Genomic DNA, 17,679 nt, shown 5'->3' with positions numbered 1-17,679 from the left:
TCTTCTTAGTATTTGACAAGTCCTATGTACTGGTCTCTGACCAATAATGTACGACATGGATGAATAAAAGAATGAATGAATGAATATAACTTCCCTGGAAGTTGATCGAAGCTGTTAATTCTGATTTAGATTTCTCTTCTATGAGACAATAAAAATTCCTAGGAGGTAATTTAATTTCTATTTTAGTTCCTTCATTGCATACGCTTTTGGCAGCAGTATCAATAGTATTGCTGTATTTAATGTCTACATGTGCCTTCATAAAGGCAAAAGTGATCTTATAATTATTTTTTGTCACGTAAAAATATAAATACTTTATATTTAGTATGTTCCATGATGCTTTATTATTCCATTGTGTTGTTTTTAGAGAAGGTAATACACTTAATGAGTATGTACAAATAATAGCTTTTAAGATTTTTTGTGTTTAGTATATATTAAAGCTTGTCTAATGGCGAAAGCTTCTTCAAAAGTACATAAATTGCTGCACCGACGTTAATATTGGAATATTTTGAAGCGGTTGTGTATATATAAATGTAGAATCTCGCTCAAATTTAAATTCGAATTTTCCAAGTATTTTGATAAATTTGGTTTCTGAGCTTCATATTTTCTATCTTAATATAGTTAGGTATTATAGCTTTAATATGAACCCAATTAATGTGGTACTGCCATACATAATATGGCAGTGAAAGGTATTTTATGAATAAACATATTTTTATCTTGGATACTGATGAATGCTTGTACAACTCAAGATCTGTTCTTAGTAAAATGAGTTTTATTTTTATTTTTTATTGTTTTATTTATTTATTTATTTTTTGCACGATATGTTTTGATTTCTGAAGTTTATATACGATAGAAATCTAGATTTACCAAAACTAGTAATGATAAACTTATAAGCTAATTTGAGAAGCAAAATTTGCAATGAACTACATTCAGATTCTTTTAATATGGCCAATTTAGGACAGAATGCCGGCTGTGAGAAAACAGTTCTAGCTAAGTTATATAATATTTGATCCATTTTGTTGAAATGTTTGCGAATGTTATTATAAAAAAATACCTCCATATCTAATATGGCTAAAAAAAAATGTTTGAGTATAGTGAGTAAAGTAAAAGAATTAATACCCCATTTCTTTGCTGCGAGATATTTAAGTAATCCTAGGTATTTGTGTCATTCCTGAAATAAATTATTCATATGATGATTCCAGTGAAGTTTACGATCCAGATAAAGTCCTAAATATTTAATCACATTTTCAGACGGAAGCTTGACATTCTGATAATGGAGATGGTGGTGGTGAGTATTTCTCTTCCTAAAAAAGATTATAAGCTTCGTTTTGTTCCAGTTCAACTCGACCATCATTTAGCATTCAATTATTAATTCTATGGAAGTTGACTTCCATTGTAGAGAGACTTTTTCCAATATCGTTGATAACTGATCACCTCTCTTTGCTATAGTAACAATAGAAACAATACATAACAACGTCAAAGTTAGCAACAATGAAAATGCCAGAAATTCCTATGTATAATAATAATCCATATAATAATAGAACAATCTGCATTCTCAACAAGTAGTTAGCAGTGAATCTATAACATATCACAGAATGGTTGATAAATGACCAACCTTCTTTACCACAGTAACGATAGAAACAACGCATTTAAAGACTGCAACAATATCAAAGTTAGCAACAATGGAAATTGCCAGAAATTCCTAAGTATAATAATGTACATAATAATAGGATACACAGTGGTGAGCCTTCAACATTTGCGCTACTCTAAACTTCATATAACAAACAAATATGGATGTCGAGCACGAGATGAAGCTCATTCTATTATAAATCGCTTCTTAAAAATACATATTTAGATAAGAACAGTTCTTGAAATCCATAACTTTCCATGTAGAATGTGTACAGTTCAAAATCGACCTAAGAATTATGCACACGAATCTTAAGTTACATACATAGTTCACATTACTAACATCTGTGGCAAGAAAGCAGGTTTGACTAGGTTCAGCTTTTATTTTCTTGAAAATGAGAGAGAAAGAAGAAAAAAGCAAGAAAGCCCATGTACATGGGAGAAATCATACTTAAAAGCAGATTTTCTTCCAACACTGGTAACACTTTGTCCGTTTTCGTAATGTGACTTACGTCACTTGAGTATAACGATCAATAAAAATTTATACGTATTTACGTTTTAGAAGCTAGTTTGAAAATTTGCTACTTGCATAGAGATTTCAGGTCCGATATGGATGCATTTTTTAATTAATGTGCCTTATCAAAAGAAACAGAAAAAAAAAAAAAAAAACTAAAATCGAGAAAAGGAAATAAACTTTTCTAGTTACTAATACTTCTGTAAACATTACTACATGGCTTCTGAAAGTGAGGTCAAAAACCTTTTCTTACATTTATAAATAGGATTATACTTTGATAAGGAAATTAACTTATATACTTTCGGTTAGCCTAAACAAGACACAAAAGCACTTTCTATAAAATGTTTTAAAGTGTGTGTATGGGGGAAAGGTTATTATAGAGGTTAATTATTCGTTACCAATTGCCTTCCAATGTTAGATTTAAAAAATATGTCTATAGTAACCCCCAATCACGTAAGTAATGCATTTCGCAAACCTTTATGTAACTTTAATTTTGCGGAAGTCTAATTTGTAAATGGCTTAAGTGTAAGTTCATAAAAAACTACAATATTTATTATTATTATTATTATTATTATTATTATTATTATTATTATTATTATTATTATTATGTTTACACCTACATATTTACACAGTATTATTTTGTAAATGAAACATCATGCATCAATATTTACTTGGGTATAACCATAAAAGTACGAAAAATATAAAAATTACATATAAATGTTCTTAAATATATATTCTTTTATACAGAAAATATATTTCCTACGTCATTGCATACTGCAAGGAATGTCTAAAACGTCTAAGAATGTCCAAGAAATGTAGATACGCGCTAGTAGTTGTAATTTTCGAGATTTATTAGTAATTGTGATTTAAGTTGGGGATTACTGTATAGTTTGGTGGTTGTAACAAAAACCCTCTCATTATGTTGCTGAATTTGAAGATAGATATGAGAATGATCTTGTAACATAAACTATACTTTGAATTGCTCTAAATTTTTAAGTTTTGTAAAATATTGTGTATTATTTCTATAGTAAAAATATTGCAAACATCATGTAGTTTTATTATTCTTACTGACAGTCTATTGCAACTTTATTATTTTTTAAAGACGGAAACTACCCTGTGATTACGATTAAGAAAACACACAAGAACTTAAGACCTCATGAGGAAAAAAGAAAAACGGTTTAGAGGAAAGTAAATTGACAAGGTAGTGTGACGGAAATTAGGACAGTTCAAAGTAAAGAATATTTCTTGCATGTATTTATTTACAATCATCGCTTCAACTATTACATGTATCGATATCAGTTCAACAACAGAATAAATAAATAATAATATTTATAAAATTCACTGAAACAGAAATCATAAATGGATTGACCTTGTATACGGAAATGGTGAAATAATACCCAAGGAATTTACTGGTACCGAAATCATAGCTGCTTGGATTTTGTGCAGAAATCGGACTCATGTTGACTGCAACTTGCTTCCTTATTTTGAGTGTACACCCTGTTTCAAAAAGAATATACGTATTTCGAATGCATATATTTATTAAACTTTAAGACATACGAATATGAAATTTTACACACATTTTTACGAACCTCTCAAATTGAAATCACAGTTCAAAGTTCAAATTACAGATGTTCAATATGTCCTCCATCAGCGACACGAACAATATCACATCGATACTCAAATTCCTTCCATACTCGGGCAAGCATGTCCTGCGTCACTGATGTTATGGCAGTACGGATCCGGTTCTTCAACTATCCAGGTTCTGTGGGAGTGGTGGTACATAAATGTTATCTTTAACGAAACCCCACAAGAAGAAGTCACGGTCTCAAATCCGGTGACCGTGGAGGCCAGCTGAGACATGCTAAGTCGCCAGCTCCTTGATGACTAATCCAACGGTTCGGTAGAGTTTCATTCAGATATTCACGCACTTGGCGACTCCAGTGAGGGGGTGCCCCGTCTTGTTGAAAAATGAAGTTGTCGTGCAGCCTCGGAAACAACCAGTTTTGTAATGTAGCGAGATACTGCTGACTGTTAACCGTGTTCCCATTAAAGAAGAATGGACCGTAAACAGATGATCGGGATATCGCACAAAACACATTGACTTTGGGCGAATCTCGTATATGTTCAATGACTGCATGTTGGTTCAGCAGGCCCCAAATTCGAACAATTTGTTTGTTTAATACGGAACGTCGCTTCATCATTGAACACGATGTGTTGTGCAAAAGTGTTATCATTGTCAATAGCATGCAGAATCTCGTTACAAAATTCCACACGTTTGCGTTTGTCATCAGGACGCGAGCTTTTAACAGCTGTAACTTGTACGGCTTCATGACCTACCGACGTCTCAGAACACGCCAAATTGTTGTTGTCGGCACTTGTAACTCCTGACTGGCACGACAAGTTGATTTTGAAGGACTACGTTGGAAAGCAGTTTGAATTCGTGCAACATTTTCTTCAGGAACACGAGTGCGGTCAGGATTCTTTCCTTTACATACACATCCTGTATCTACAAACTGTCGATACCATCAGCGAATGTTCCACCTATTCGGAGGATCAATTTAGTACCTCAACCTGAAACGTCTTTGCACTGTAATCACGGAATTGCACTTTGCAAACTCGAGAACACAAAATGATTTCTGGTGCGGAGTAGCCATTTTAAACATATGACGGTTACCAAGCAAAACAGAAGGCAACTGACATCTAGCGGCTATTAATATAAACTAGACTATGTATTCGTTTCTCCAATAACCGAGCCCAGGCGCAGCGATCGATGGTTTGGACAAAATAATTCTTCGTAATACGTATATTCTTTTTGAAACAGGGTGTACTATCGACTACAGGGTATACACTGTTGATTGAATTAATGGAGCTTAACGTCTGTTCCCAAAACGAAATTATGTGAGACAGAAAATACCGACTGAAGTGGGTCCTAATCACTACCCCATTTTTTTTCAAGGTTTTATGACCTCATCGATGATCAAACTAGTAACTACATGCACAGATGGAATGTGCATTCGCCATTAAGAGCCTGCTATACTAAAAAATAATACAAAATTTATCATTTTTCTTTTGCTTCTTTTCCATAAGTGAAAGGAGATAATGAAATGCAATTTACCACAATCATAGATAATGTTATTTTACAACAGACTTGAAGAATTTTCAGTGTTGCCATCCATAGAAATTACAATGTCGCCAGAATAAAATTTTCCCCAAAATCTAAGAAAGGCAGAGACTAGACGAACGAACTCAACTGTATTTGATTACGTATCATATTGTTTTGGTATCTTGTGAACTACTTTTTAAATAACATTATTGCTTAATTTTAATAACTGTATGTTAAAACTCTTTTGATTATTACAAACTAAATACAACTATTATTTAAAAAGTAGTTCACAGGATTCCAAGACACCATGATGCGTAACCAAATGTAGTTGAGTTCGTTCTTCTAGTCGATGCCTTAACTTAGATTTTGGGGAAATGTTATTCTCGCAACACTGTAATTTCTATGGATGGCAACACTAAAAATTCTTCAGGATCATATTTTCTGTTGTAAAATAACATTATCTATGATTGTGGTAAGTTGCATTTCATTATCACATTTCACTTATGAAAAACAAGCAAAAGAAAAATTGTAAATTTTGTATTATTTTCTAGTATGTCAGGCTCTTAAAGGGCACTACAATCTCTGAGTATACAAGTTGATATTTTACTTGCTAGGTATAAATGTATAATACGTTCCTGGATGCGCAGAATGAATGGGAAAGGGGATTGGAGCGTTTTTTTTTTCTTTCTTTCTTTAATTTTTACTATACAAGTAGATAAATCTTATAGTGACTGAACATATATATTGATGAAGCTTATGGAATACATATTGCAAGTTAAAAAAAAAAAAAAAAAAAAAAAAAAAAAAAAAAAAAAAACACACACTTAAGTTGTATTTCTAGAAACTGAAACACTTTCCGATCTTTTGAATACGTTAGCAAGTGTACTTACTAGAGGATCTTAGAGGCTTAACACATGTTACGTAAATACTTCTTTACATGTTTTAACTTCAATATTAGTGGATATTTTAAATTTCTATAGAAAACAACGAAGTGATGGTTTTTGAACACCAACATTTATGTGCAGGATTGACAAAAATATTTATATCCCTTTAAAATTATGCTGCGTGTGAAATGCATTTACACAACTATTATCTACTTTAAATTATTTATTTTTATTTTTCACATCTTTGCAAGTACCAATTTATATCTTATAGGCATTATTCTTGATGTGTTCTTCAATATCTTACACACAATCATTATGCAATTCATGGGAACTCGTACTTCTAACGTATATTGATTACTAGTTTTCCATTAATCAACGAAACTTGTATAAAGACATTTAAAAATAATTAAAGTGAAATATGTAATGTTATAAACTTGTAATATATATAATTATCCTTTACTTCTATTACGACTGTTGAACTTTTCCATTATTCATTTTTATAACAAAGTTTGATCAAGATAACAATCGAAGTAATAAAGGTAAATGGTACAAGAATAAACTGTTTAATCTTTGTTAATGAACTTGATAATAATGGTATCCCATTCCTTGTCTGAATTTTCTCTTTCGGGATCAAGTTTTGGCTAGTTTGTCCTAGTGGAATAAGCCTTGAAAACGTTCCTTTCACTATTTGATGTTCTTCGGTGTAAAACCTTGATATCCTGCACACTTTGTTTGTGTTCTTTTAAACGTTGTGACCGAAATAGTCAGCCTCTTGAAACCACCTAGGAATTTGGATGGATCTGTGAGGCAATACGAAAACCATTTCGCCGATAAATATACTTTAACCAGCAATTATGACCTATCTTGCTCATGCAAAGATACTTACATTGGTGTGACTAAAAGAAATATAATACTAAATCAAAAGAACATTTAAAGAAGTCACGGAAAGATAAAGAAGCTATTTCGGGGAGTGTTCACATTTACAAATACCAAACATAATGTGCAGGATATCAAGGTTTTACACCATGAAACATCATATATCGAAAGGAAAGTTTTTGACGCTTATTTTATTAGGACGGAAAATACAAAACTTAATATCGAAAAAGGAAATTAAGACAAGGAATCGGATACTATTATTACCAATATCGTAAACGAAAATTGAAGTTTAACCCTGTACCATATAGGGAAAGTTGGTCACACCAGGAATAGGATGTATTACGAAACATGGCACTTACAGTCCATCTGAATATTCTAGACACTTCTTTCTTTCTTCCAGTAAAGTATTTTTTCCAGAGTAACTTGCGTACTATAAAATAATCACATACAGCAACAAAAAGAAGCTAATTAGAGGCCGTTTATGCAATATTTAAGGCCTCTGTCTACTGTTCCTAAATGTAGGTAATTTTAATTTACTATGCACTTCTTTTAGCTTTTGTTTACGATTAAGGCAATGTCGTATCAAGAAGCATGTGTCTTGATGTACCAAGAGACAATACTTTAGATATAATCAGCAGTATTTATTATAATGATCTTACGAATATATCTATTTTTGAAATCAGAATGCCTAGTTTTATATTCATTGCAGTTCTTTCTGGTAAAACTTCAATACATTTGTTTTTAAACGCGCCCTTCTTATTAGAATTACGAGAAAGAAGAAAGAGATTATAGTTCTTGTATAGTATTTTTAACGTTTGTTTTATAAGAAACAAATTAGTCGTTGAAAAAGAATTGATTATGATTAGATTTGATAATTGTCCCTAGAGAGATTAACCATTGTCCCTTGGTACATAAGGGACAAAATGAATTTCCCGGCGAAAAATTGCTGTGGTATTCCTCTCGTTTTAGGAATCTCCTTATAATGTTTACGGTATGAAGCTGAAATATCAAGCTATCATTTACATATTTTTCCTTTAGCCTTGTCTAAATATACCCACTTCTATAAAGCAAAATATAAATAGTATTCCTAATGACCTTTCTTACTCCGATTTTTCTCTTGATTTGTTGCAAATACACATAACAGAAAAGCTCACAGTAGTAACAGTTTATAATATACAAATTTCATTTTTATTACTCCGAAATTTCTTTATTCAAGTTATATTATTATTATTATTATTACTTAGGAAAAACTACTAATCAATATACGATGAAAATATGAATTGACAACTATGCACTTCAACTGGACTTCATAACGCTTATGTGTAGGAGACAGAATGACACAGAAAAAAAAAAAAAAGCCAAGAAAATATTACAAACACCTGTAAAATAAAAATAGGTAATTTGGAACAGGTGTAATAGTTGTGTAAATGCACTGCACATAAAGTATAATCTTAGAGAATATGAATAGTTTTATCAACCCTCCACATAAAAGTTAGTTTTTCAAAACTCCATTACTTTGCGAAAATACGCTACTTGGTACAGAAATTTAAAATGTCTGCTGGTATTGAAGCTAAAAACATGTGAATTTCTTGCAGAATATGTATAAGGCTCTAAGATTCCCGAGAAAGGATAGTTACTAACGTATTCGAACTATCGGAAAGTTTTTTTTCTTTTATCATTCTATTTGCAGATTTCTGTAATTTACTTTAAGCTGGGGCCGCGGTGGCTCAGTGCTAGAGCGTTCACCTCTGGTGCTTGGGGTCCCGGGTTCGATCCCAGCCCCCGCCAAGTGAACTTTGTGGTGGACAAACACCGTGTGCGTGGGTTTTCTCGGGGCTCTCCCGTTTCTTCCCACTTTCTTCATTCCACCATTTCATTCATCACTCATCATCACCGTCTCCTTTAGCCTACCCGGCATAACCGTGGGACGTAAAACTCAAAGATTTCATTTCATTTCATTACTTTAAGCTTTCAAGCTTTCGACTCTCCCCTGGAGTCTTGGTCACGGAGGTTGAAAACAGGAAGGAAAAGAACAGAAACATCAAGGCATAAAATTGGAATGTACTTACCAAGAGAAGAGCTGTGTTGTACGGACACGTTGTCAAGTACGACAGCGGTCTCCAGATGAAGATGACGCAAACTAAAATATGGTGGAGTCGGTTTGTGCGCTTATCTTGTTTCTTTTTGTCAACTCATGTTATTATTTTTATTGTCATGCCAATGCTAAGAAAATTCTGTAATTACCGCCTCCCATTCGTCACTCAACCATCCCTTCTCTAAATTTAATTTCTTTTATTTTTATTTTTTTTTAATGAGTAAACAAATTTTCAAAAACGAGATTCTCTACTTTATTTCTAGCTTCAAATAAATTTGAATCTTAAACTCGGTGTTGCGTTTCTTTTTAAATCTTTCGTTAAACCTGACACCCAATTTTCCGCTTTTGAATCTCTTAATATGCTCCTTTACTCGGACTTTTAGATTTCCTTTTGTTTTGCCTATATAACTCTCTTGACAAATGCATTTTACTTCAGCTTCTAGGAATACGATTTCGAAAACAAAAATATGAGCCGTTAAATACGTTGCTGGGGACACGTTGTACTAGTGGCAGTACGCTCACCTCTTGTGAAACAAATCCCTGATTCAATCCCAAGAAATGTGAGTTTGTGATATACGTGGATTTTGTTGGTGATCTTCCATTTTTTTTCTACATTATCTTCGTACCAACTCTATCGTAATCAATCAGTTTCATAAATCATTAGTTTCCTTTAGTTTAAACAGCATAACTATAGGACCCTAAATTTAAGAGTTCATTTCATTTTCATTAAAAAAAAAAAAAGTTTTATGCATATTTACTTCTTCCTGAAAAGTCTTGTAACTTCCAGGGGAAATGTGGCAGGCGCCACTGAATATGTCGAATACGTTAATTATTATTTTATATTTATTTATTTTTTATTCTTTTAATTTTTATTTTTTTAATTTTTATTTATTATTATTACTTTGATTCAATTTAAACTAATGTCAGCAAATAAAATGAAAATTTAATACTTGAATACTGTTCATTCTAGCTTCGTACTTAGAACTTAAATAAAAATAAAATCTAACAAAGTAAACATGAACTGTGTTACTACAGTTTCGACAATATATCTTTGCATTCATTAGATAATATGTCTGATAAAGGCCTTATATTGCCGAAATTGTAATACATACTGTTGATATAAATGTTTCCTTTGGTCAGATTTCATTTTCATTTAAAATTCAATAATATTTAGAATCTCTTACCTTCTGCAGTTCTATAGACGCCATCTTTAAACTCGAATACGAGAGCCCAATGAGACAATGGTCCAATAGATGCCCCACTCTCATTGGCGTCAGAGGTACTGCCTCCCATGTTTATTGGTCTCTTATATAAATACACAGTTGCTGGTCTTACTATTCTATCAAAATCCTTCGCAATTACCCATCCATCTCTGCTTAATTGTGATAAGTTATTTCCCACAGCAGAAGCATAATCAAGGGTTCGTGAGGAAGACATCAAAGCTCTTGTGGCTGTTTTATAATCACTACTTCGTGAGGAAGAAGAGGAGAAAGACATTTCAAGGTGTGTAGAGGGTTCTGAAAGAATAAGTAAATAACATTGTAAAATTTTAGGGAAAAAATATTTGTATAATTTGGCTACACTTTGGAATTTGGAAGATATGCGCAGTATTGCTACATTGAAGGCTAATGGTGTTACAGATTGGAATTTCATAAAGCCTAGGCACTAAACCAGTGGTTCTCAACCTATTTTGACTGACGACCAACTTTACTGAACATCCAGGACATTTGTTTTATATTTTTATTAGTAATAATAATAATAATAATAATAATAATAATAATAATAATAATAATAATATAAATTATAATACCTATAGTGTATGCCTGTAAGTTTTTATAATGTAATTAACTCTATTTAGTACTGAGCATTATTGCTGCCACTAGAGACGTTGACTGGTACAGTCCGTCTCAAAGTTGATTTTAACTAATTATTATTAAATTCTTCATGATTTTTTTAAATTCTAAAATTTCGCGACACATGCTAGGGGGACTGCGTGACACACCAATGTGTTGTGACACAATGGTTGAGAACCGCTGCACTAAACTACAGCTCTACAACTCCACTGAAAAAACTAAAAGAATGCAAGTTTGATCTCAAGTTGCGTCATCCCATATTAAACATTCAAAAATTTAGAAAACTTATCGCATGAATTGTGAACTTCGTAGACACAGACAAGTGATATATATATTGTCTATTATAGTGTGAAGAAAGCAGCCATTTTCAAATGATGGTGTGCGTGACGGAATTACTGGCGTACTAGGAGAAAATTAATTCTTTACAGAATTTTAAAATGTTAACAATAACTGTTTTTCATTGTTTAATTGTTAGGCAGCTACAGTTCAGCAGGTAATGTTTCTTCACGATCAAATTTACGAATAATTTTAAATTACACAGTTAGTATCACAAAAACTACAAAAGTGATGCAATAAAGAATGATTATTAGTGCTTGACACACTAATATCATTCTTTATTGCACCACTTTTTTAGTTTTTGTATTAGCGCTTGATAGCCAAGAGCTAGTATTTCCAAAACTACAACCCTTATGGGATTTGCGAGGTCAACAGTGCCATAGAAAGTAAACTGTATTTAGGGGATACTTTTTTCTTGAACTATATACAAAATTGTAAACTGTATTTCGAAGTCATATTCACCTTTATATCTGTTATAATTCCATTTTATTAGCAGTAAATGTTCTCTGTCCTTAAATGTATAGTTGAATGAATGTAACATATATTGTTTTCTCACTTAATATGAGCCAGCACCTTATTTTCCCAATGGGTAAGGTGTCGGGCATTCAGAGTTTACCATCGTCCATACTCTGTATAATCAAAAGGGTACAAATAAATACAAATACACCAGTATAAGGGCCCAATATTATAAAGTAACTCTTATCAATGACTGCCATCTTGAAATTCCTCACATTGGATCGAGGTAAAACTTTTGAAACGAAAAGGGAGTCACATGAATCCGATTTATGTAATCAGATTTTACACACAAATATTATAATTTAACAGTTAAAAACACTAACATTTAACAGAACTCGCATTGTTATCCTCCAAAAGTCATTGAACAGAAACTTTGCAGGACAAGCACCGTATATGTACGTGCGCATTACAAGATGTGTTCAATGTGTTGTCCGTCATGCATTACACGTAGTTGCAGATGTTTGGTAGAGTGAATAATTATCCGTCAAAAAGGTAGAGTGAATAGTTATCCGTCAAAAATTTGTTGGAGATGGTGTCTCTCCTGGGCAATTGTAAATTCGTAGTTTTACTAAACGGAAGTCACATCGTCAGTGCCAGCGAACGCGGCTTTGGGACCTCAAGTGATGTTTCACTTTGAAAGTCTCTCTAAGTTTTGATGTGAGGTACACATATTACAGGAAAAATAGTGAATTTGTCATTGCATAATCACACGGTCCAAAGCCCTAGAATTCTATACAAATGTCTTATCAAATAATTATGATGTAATCACAATCACCGAAAGTTTTTAAAAAGACCGTCATACTGATGTTTAATTCTTTGATACAAGACAGAAGACAGGAACCTTGAACTATCAAATAATTGTAAGGGAGGGGGTGTAATAATAGCAGTACATCAATATTACAATGTCTTCTGTAAAAACTCTTGTGATCTAAATTTCGAATGTGTAATTGTCAGGCTCTCCAGTCACTTACTAAAGTTTATTTGTGCAGTATACATTCCTCCGGATTCAACTGTAATGACATATGAATTGTTTTATAAATTTATTGAGAGCAATGTTCCAATAGGAAGCACCGTTCTTTGCATAGGGGACTTTAATACAAGTCAAATAACGTGTTATAATTTTGACCTTCCACTTTCAAAAAATAAATGTAAAGACTTAAATAACTTCATGTCCCTGTACGACTTAATGTCCCATAATGACATTCAAAATAGTAATGGCCGAACCTTAGACTTAGTACTCTCGAATCTTAATGACATTTCCGTAATAAAAGAGTATTCTCTTGTTACTAATGAAGACAAGCATCACCCAACTTTACTTATCTCTTTCCCATTTAAACACCTGTAGAAACATAAGAAAGAAGTTACAGAACTCGGTCTTAATTTTAGGAAACAGATTTCCAAAAGATGTACATAGAACTCTCTAAAGTAAACTGGGATTGCCTTTCGCAATCGGATGATGTAAATATTGCATTAACAAACTTTTATCAAATGATTAACAACACATTTTCTGTATGTGTTCCAGCCAAAAATAGTTATCCATGTTGGTTTACTTATAATATAGTTAAGAAAATAAAATCCAAGAGATACTACCATAGCAAGTGGTTTACTTATAATATAGTTAAGAATATAAAATCCAAGAGATACTACCATAGCAAGTGGAAAAAGGGATCAACAAATATACTTGATCATCGCCATCAGTTTGAGAGACTGCGTAAAGAAATAAAATCTGACATAAACTAGGCTACAAAGCTTTTATTTTAAACTCAGAATGCTCTATCGATAAAGACCCAAACCAGATCTGGAGCTTTATTAAACTTTAAACATAGCATTTGCCATCAAACTCCCTTACATACAATAGTCATGATATCCAACATATCACTGAAATAGCACAGGCATTTGCACATTATTTTCATTCAGTTTACAATGTACCCGCCACATACAACATTGACTCTTTGCTTGCTAATCGGACCGAATGTAACATATTAGACAACTTTCAATTAGATGAAATAAAATTCGAAGAAACAGAAAATGCTGCACGAGCACTGAAACCAAAAACATCTTATGGTCCTGATAACATTCCCCCTTATGTTGTGAAAGGTTGCAGTGATATATTTAAACACCCACTTTGCATTTTATTTAATATTTCTATTAGAACAAACACTTTTTCAGATAAATGGAAAGAAAGTTTAGTTTGTTTATTACCAAAATCTGGAAATAAAAGAGAAATAGAAAATTTCAGGCCAGTTGCTATTCTGACGCCCTTTGCCAAAACTCTTGAGAAAGTATATTATATGCGCAAATTTAAAATCATGTAAAATCTGTTCTTTCAACTTATCAAAACGGCTTCTTACATAACAGGTTTACTTCGACAAACTTATCAATTTTAACAAATTTTATAGCAATAGAATTAGATAAAGGCGGTCAAGTAGATGTCGTTTATATCGATTTTAGCAAAGCATTTGACGTCGTTGATCATGATGTCTTGCTACTAAAAATAGCATCTCTGAATTTTTTGAAATATGCAATGGCGTATCTTGTATCATACATGCATAACCGAAAACAATATGTTTCATACAAAAGGATTTGTTACTGAAAAGTTTAATACTCTATCGGAGTCCCTCAAGGATCTAATCTAGGTCCCCTGTTGTTTCTTCTTGTTATTAATGATATTATTCTGTGTATTAAAACTTCTCAAGTTCTTTTTTTTTCCCACGCCCTCAATTATACTCCAAAGTAAGTTCAATTGATGACTGGGTGAAACTTCAACAAGATCTAGAGAGAGTTCAAATGTGGTGTGATAAGAATAAATTAGTCCTGAATGTATCCAAATGTAAATCTGTATCTTCCACGAGGAGAGAAAATGCAATTAACTTTACCTATACATTAAGTGGCACTCCATTGTCTACTCCAAATACTATCAAAGATCTAGGAGTTACATTTGATAGCAAATTAATCTTTGCTCAACACATTGACACGATAACGAGTAGTGCATATAGAAACCTAGGTTTAATTTATAGGATAGGACAGAATTTCTACAACTTAACAAGACAAGAGAAAGATGGAAAGTTACCAAATGAAGAGAACCCAAAAGAGATATCTGAAGATGGCAAATGAAGTGTTGATGCAAGAAGTAAAAAGGGAGTACTCCTTTGTACAGGATGAAAAATAGAAAGACAGTACGAGCAGATCAGACTCCAGTAGAAGCATGGGAAAAGTTTAAGTAATGAAGGAATTGATATATTATAGGACCTGACGAAAAAATATGGCGACAAAAAAGAATACCAGATGACTGGAGGAAAAATATATTGGTTCCAATATACAACAAGGGAAAAGTGGATATTAAGGAAAGTAGCAATTATAGAGAGATAACGTTTATATCCCATACAATAAAGGTATCGAAAAGGGACTTAAGACAAGCTAATAAAAAATTAGGTGTGCAATACTTCGAAATGGTTAATATTATGCTTCTTTTCTACAGTGTATTAGGACAGAACGCTCAGGTGATTACAATCTTCATCTTTATAGCATTAAGTGTATAACCTCGTTCCTGCATGATGCAGATCACTTTAATTCTGCGAAGTCCTTCCACATTTACTTGCAACAAATGCTACATTTAGAAACAACCATGACTCTTGTAAAATTTAATAAATTGGTGAGTCATAGTTATTTTACTATTAGAACAACCGATAAATTTTAGTCAGGAATACAGAGGACTTGACAATCTAGCAAGTGCTAATATGTACAAGGAAGACTTGGATAAATGACCGGAAATGTTTGCGAGCTGGTTGTGTTCAATGCCTGCATCAGCAGTACAGACACTTTCGAAAACTTCAGCAGTGTGGGAAAGAAAATGCTAGACAGCATTTAGTGAAAGATATGTAAATAATTTCTAAAGAATTGTTTCTACTGGTGGCCCTAAACTTTTACTTTTCTGAATGGGGTATCGGCACGAGCCAACACAGGAAGAGAGCAGTAAGCATAATAATACTGTTTCCATGAAGAAATATGAGTTTCACTGTTAGGCTAAAAAAATGTCTCGTATTCTTAAGCTGTAGCTATGCCGGAATATTAGTCAGCTGTTTCGGAGGTTAGTGTCCCGTTCAGCACTGAGACTACCGTGCCTACAGTTTAACGTGGGATCCACATCACATCAGGGGGCCGCGGTGGTTCAGTGGTAGACCGTTCACCTCTGATGCATGGGGTCCCTGGTTCGATTCCAGTTCGCTCCAAGTAACTTTGTGGTGGGCAAACATCGCGTACGCGAGTTTCCTCGGGGTTCTCCCGTTTCCTCCCACTTTCTTCATTCCATCATTTCATTCATTTCTCATCAACACCGTCTCCTTTAGCCTAGTCGGCATAACCGTGGGACGTAAAATTCAAATATTTCATTTTCATTTCGAAATCACTCAGCTCCCACTGGGAATCGAACCAGGGTCATCTCCCGAGCCGAAGATGAGTACGCTACTCCTATAATCATAAGGGAGTTATGTATGCCGGAATATGAATACATTTGCCTTGTAGTAAGTACATACCTAACACTGGGTGGTGAGTGTTTGTCACACGAATACTGATTTTTATGGCACCATCAGAGTGACGTAAGTTTCTACCCAGATAGTACTCATGCACAGGAAAATAGGATTGTAGGGTCACTATTACGTTAGGCCTATTTACAAAGAAACATTGATGTTTAATTATTTCATCAAATGGCTCCCATATTCTTAATTTGCAGCGCATTTTTTAATTTTCTGATTTTTATTTCTGTACGGAATACAATTGGAACGAAAAGATCACTACCCAGAATATTCTCTTCACTTCTTGTTAAATTCAGATCAAAAACTGAATATGCTAACCAATCACAGCCTGTTTCACAAATTGACCTCTGTTCCCTTGAATCACATGTACTGAACTTAGATTTTACATGGTGCAACAGAAAATCTTGGATAATAATTACATACTCGCGATTAATTTGAGATTGGCTCAATAACCTTGATTTGACTATGTTGGCGTGCGAGACCCTAGTTCGATTTCTGGCGGGAGCTCATGTGTTTCGGATCCCACGCTAAGCTGTAGGTCCACGTACCATATAGCCTCGTTGCTGAAAGGGAGGTTTGGATCTCACCTTAAATTGTAGATGCACGTCTCATATGGAGACGGTGCTGCAAAGGGACTACAATCTACCAACGTTTAGTACATGTTCTATTAACTCAACGCGTTGCGTTTAGAGCAGTGTTGGGTAAGTTACTTGTAAAAATGTAACGCGTTACAAGTTACTTTACTTTCTCTTAAAATGTAACGCGTTAGTAACGCGTTACTTGCCCCCCAAAAGTAACTGTTACTTTACTTCGAAAGTAACGCGTTACTTTTAGGTCCGAAACTTTAAAAATGTGAAAAAAAATTATGACTTGAATTTTCCGTAGTACTATTACTACCGTTATTATTATTATTATTATTATTATTATTATTATTATTATTATTATTATTATTATTATTATTATTATTATTATTATTATTATTATTATTGCACGTTCTGAATCGCTTTATGTGAATGCAAGGACAAATTTTTACTTGATATATGAACATTTTCATATAATGTAACATTGATAAAATGCCATACTGCGTTACTCGTAGGGATGGACACGAGCGAGTTCGAGCGAGTTTTCTTTGACACTCGATTCGACTAGAAACAGACATCTTTGAGCTCGACCCGAGAACTCGACTCGAAAAATATCCTCCAACTCGACTCGAATTGGAGACACTTTACTTTTAAATTCTGTCCACCATCATCCTCAAATCTTAAGAAAAAAGTATTCTTTCAAATGTTCGAATGGTAAAATATTTTCGTTCTCCATCTTTATAAAAACAACACCAATCAAAGTAAA

At 33.2% G+C, this 17,679-nt stretch overlaps 1 protein-coding gene across 3 annotated transcripts in view; it reads right to left on the bottom strand.

Moving 5' to 3' along the window:
- The window catches only part of LOC145668211 (uncharacterized), a 65,750-nt gene that overhangs the window by 3,066 nt on the left and 45,005 nt on the right, over positions 1–17,679 (bottom strand). For all 3 annotated transcript variants that reach the window (XM_081735858.1, XM_081735859.1, XM_081735860.1), the window contains one exon: positions 10,280–10,612. In XM_081735858.1, coding sequence (XP_081591984.1) covers positions 10,280–10,592 — 313 coding nt within the window. In that variant the 5' untranslated portion in view covers positions 10,593–10,612. The remainder of the gene's footprint in view (positions 1–10,279; positions 10,613–17,679) is intronic.

Source organism: Thermobia domestica, chromosome 13 (assembly GCF_964235325.1).
Source record: "Thermobia domestica chromosome 13, izTheDome1.hap1.1, whole genome shotgun sequence".
NCBI classification, from domain to species: Eukaryota; Metazoa; Arthropoda; class Insecta; order Zygentoma; family Lepismatidae; genus Thermobia; species Thermobia domestica.
The sequence above is the reverse complement of the archived record's forward strand: the minus strand, read 5'-3'. Positions and strand labels throughout refer to the sequence as shown.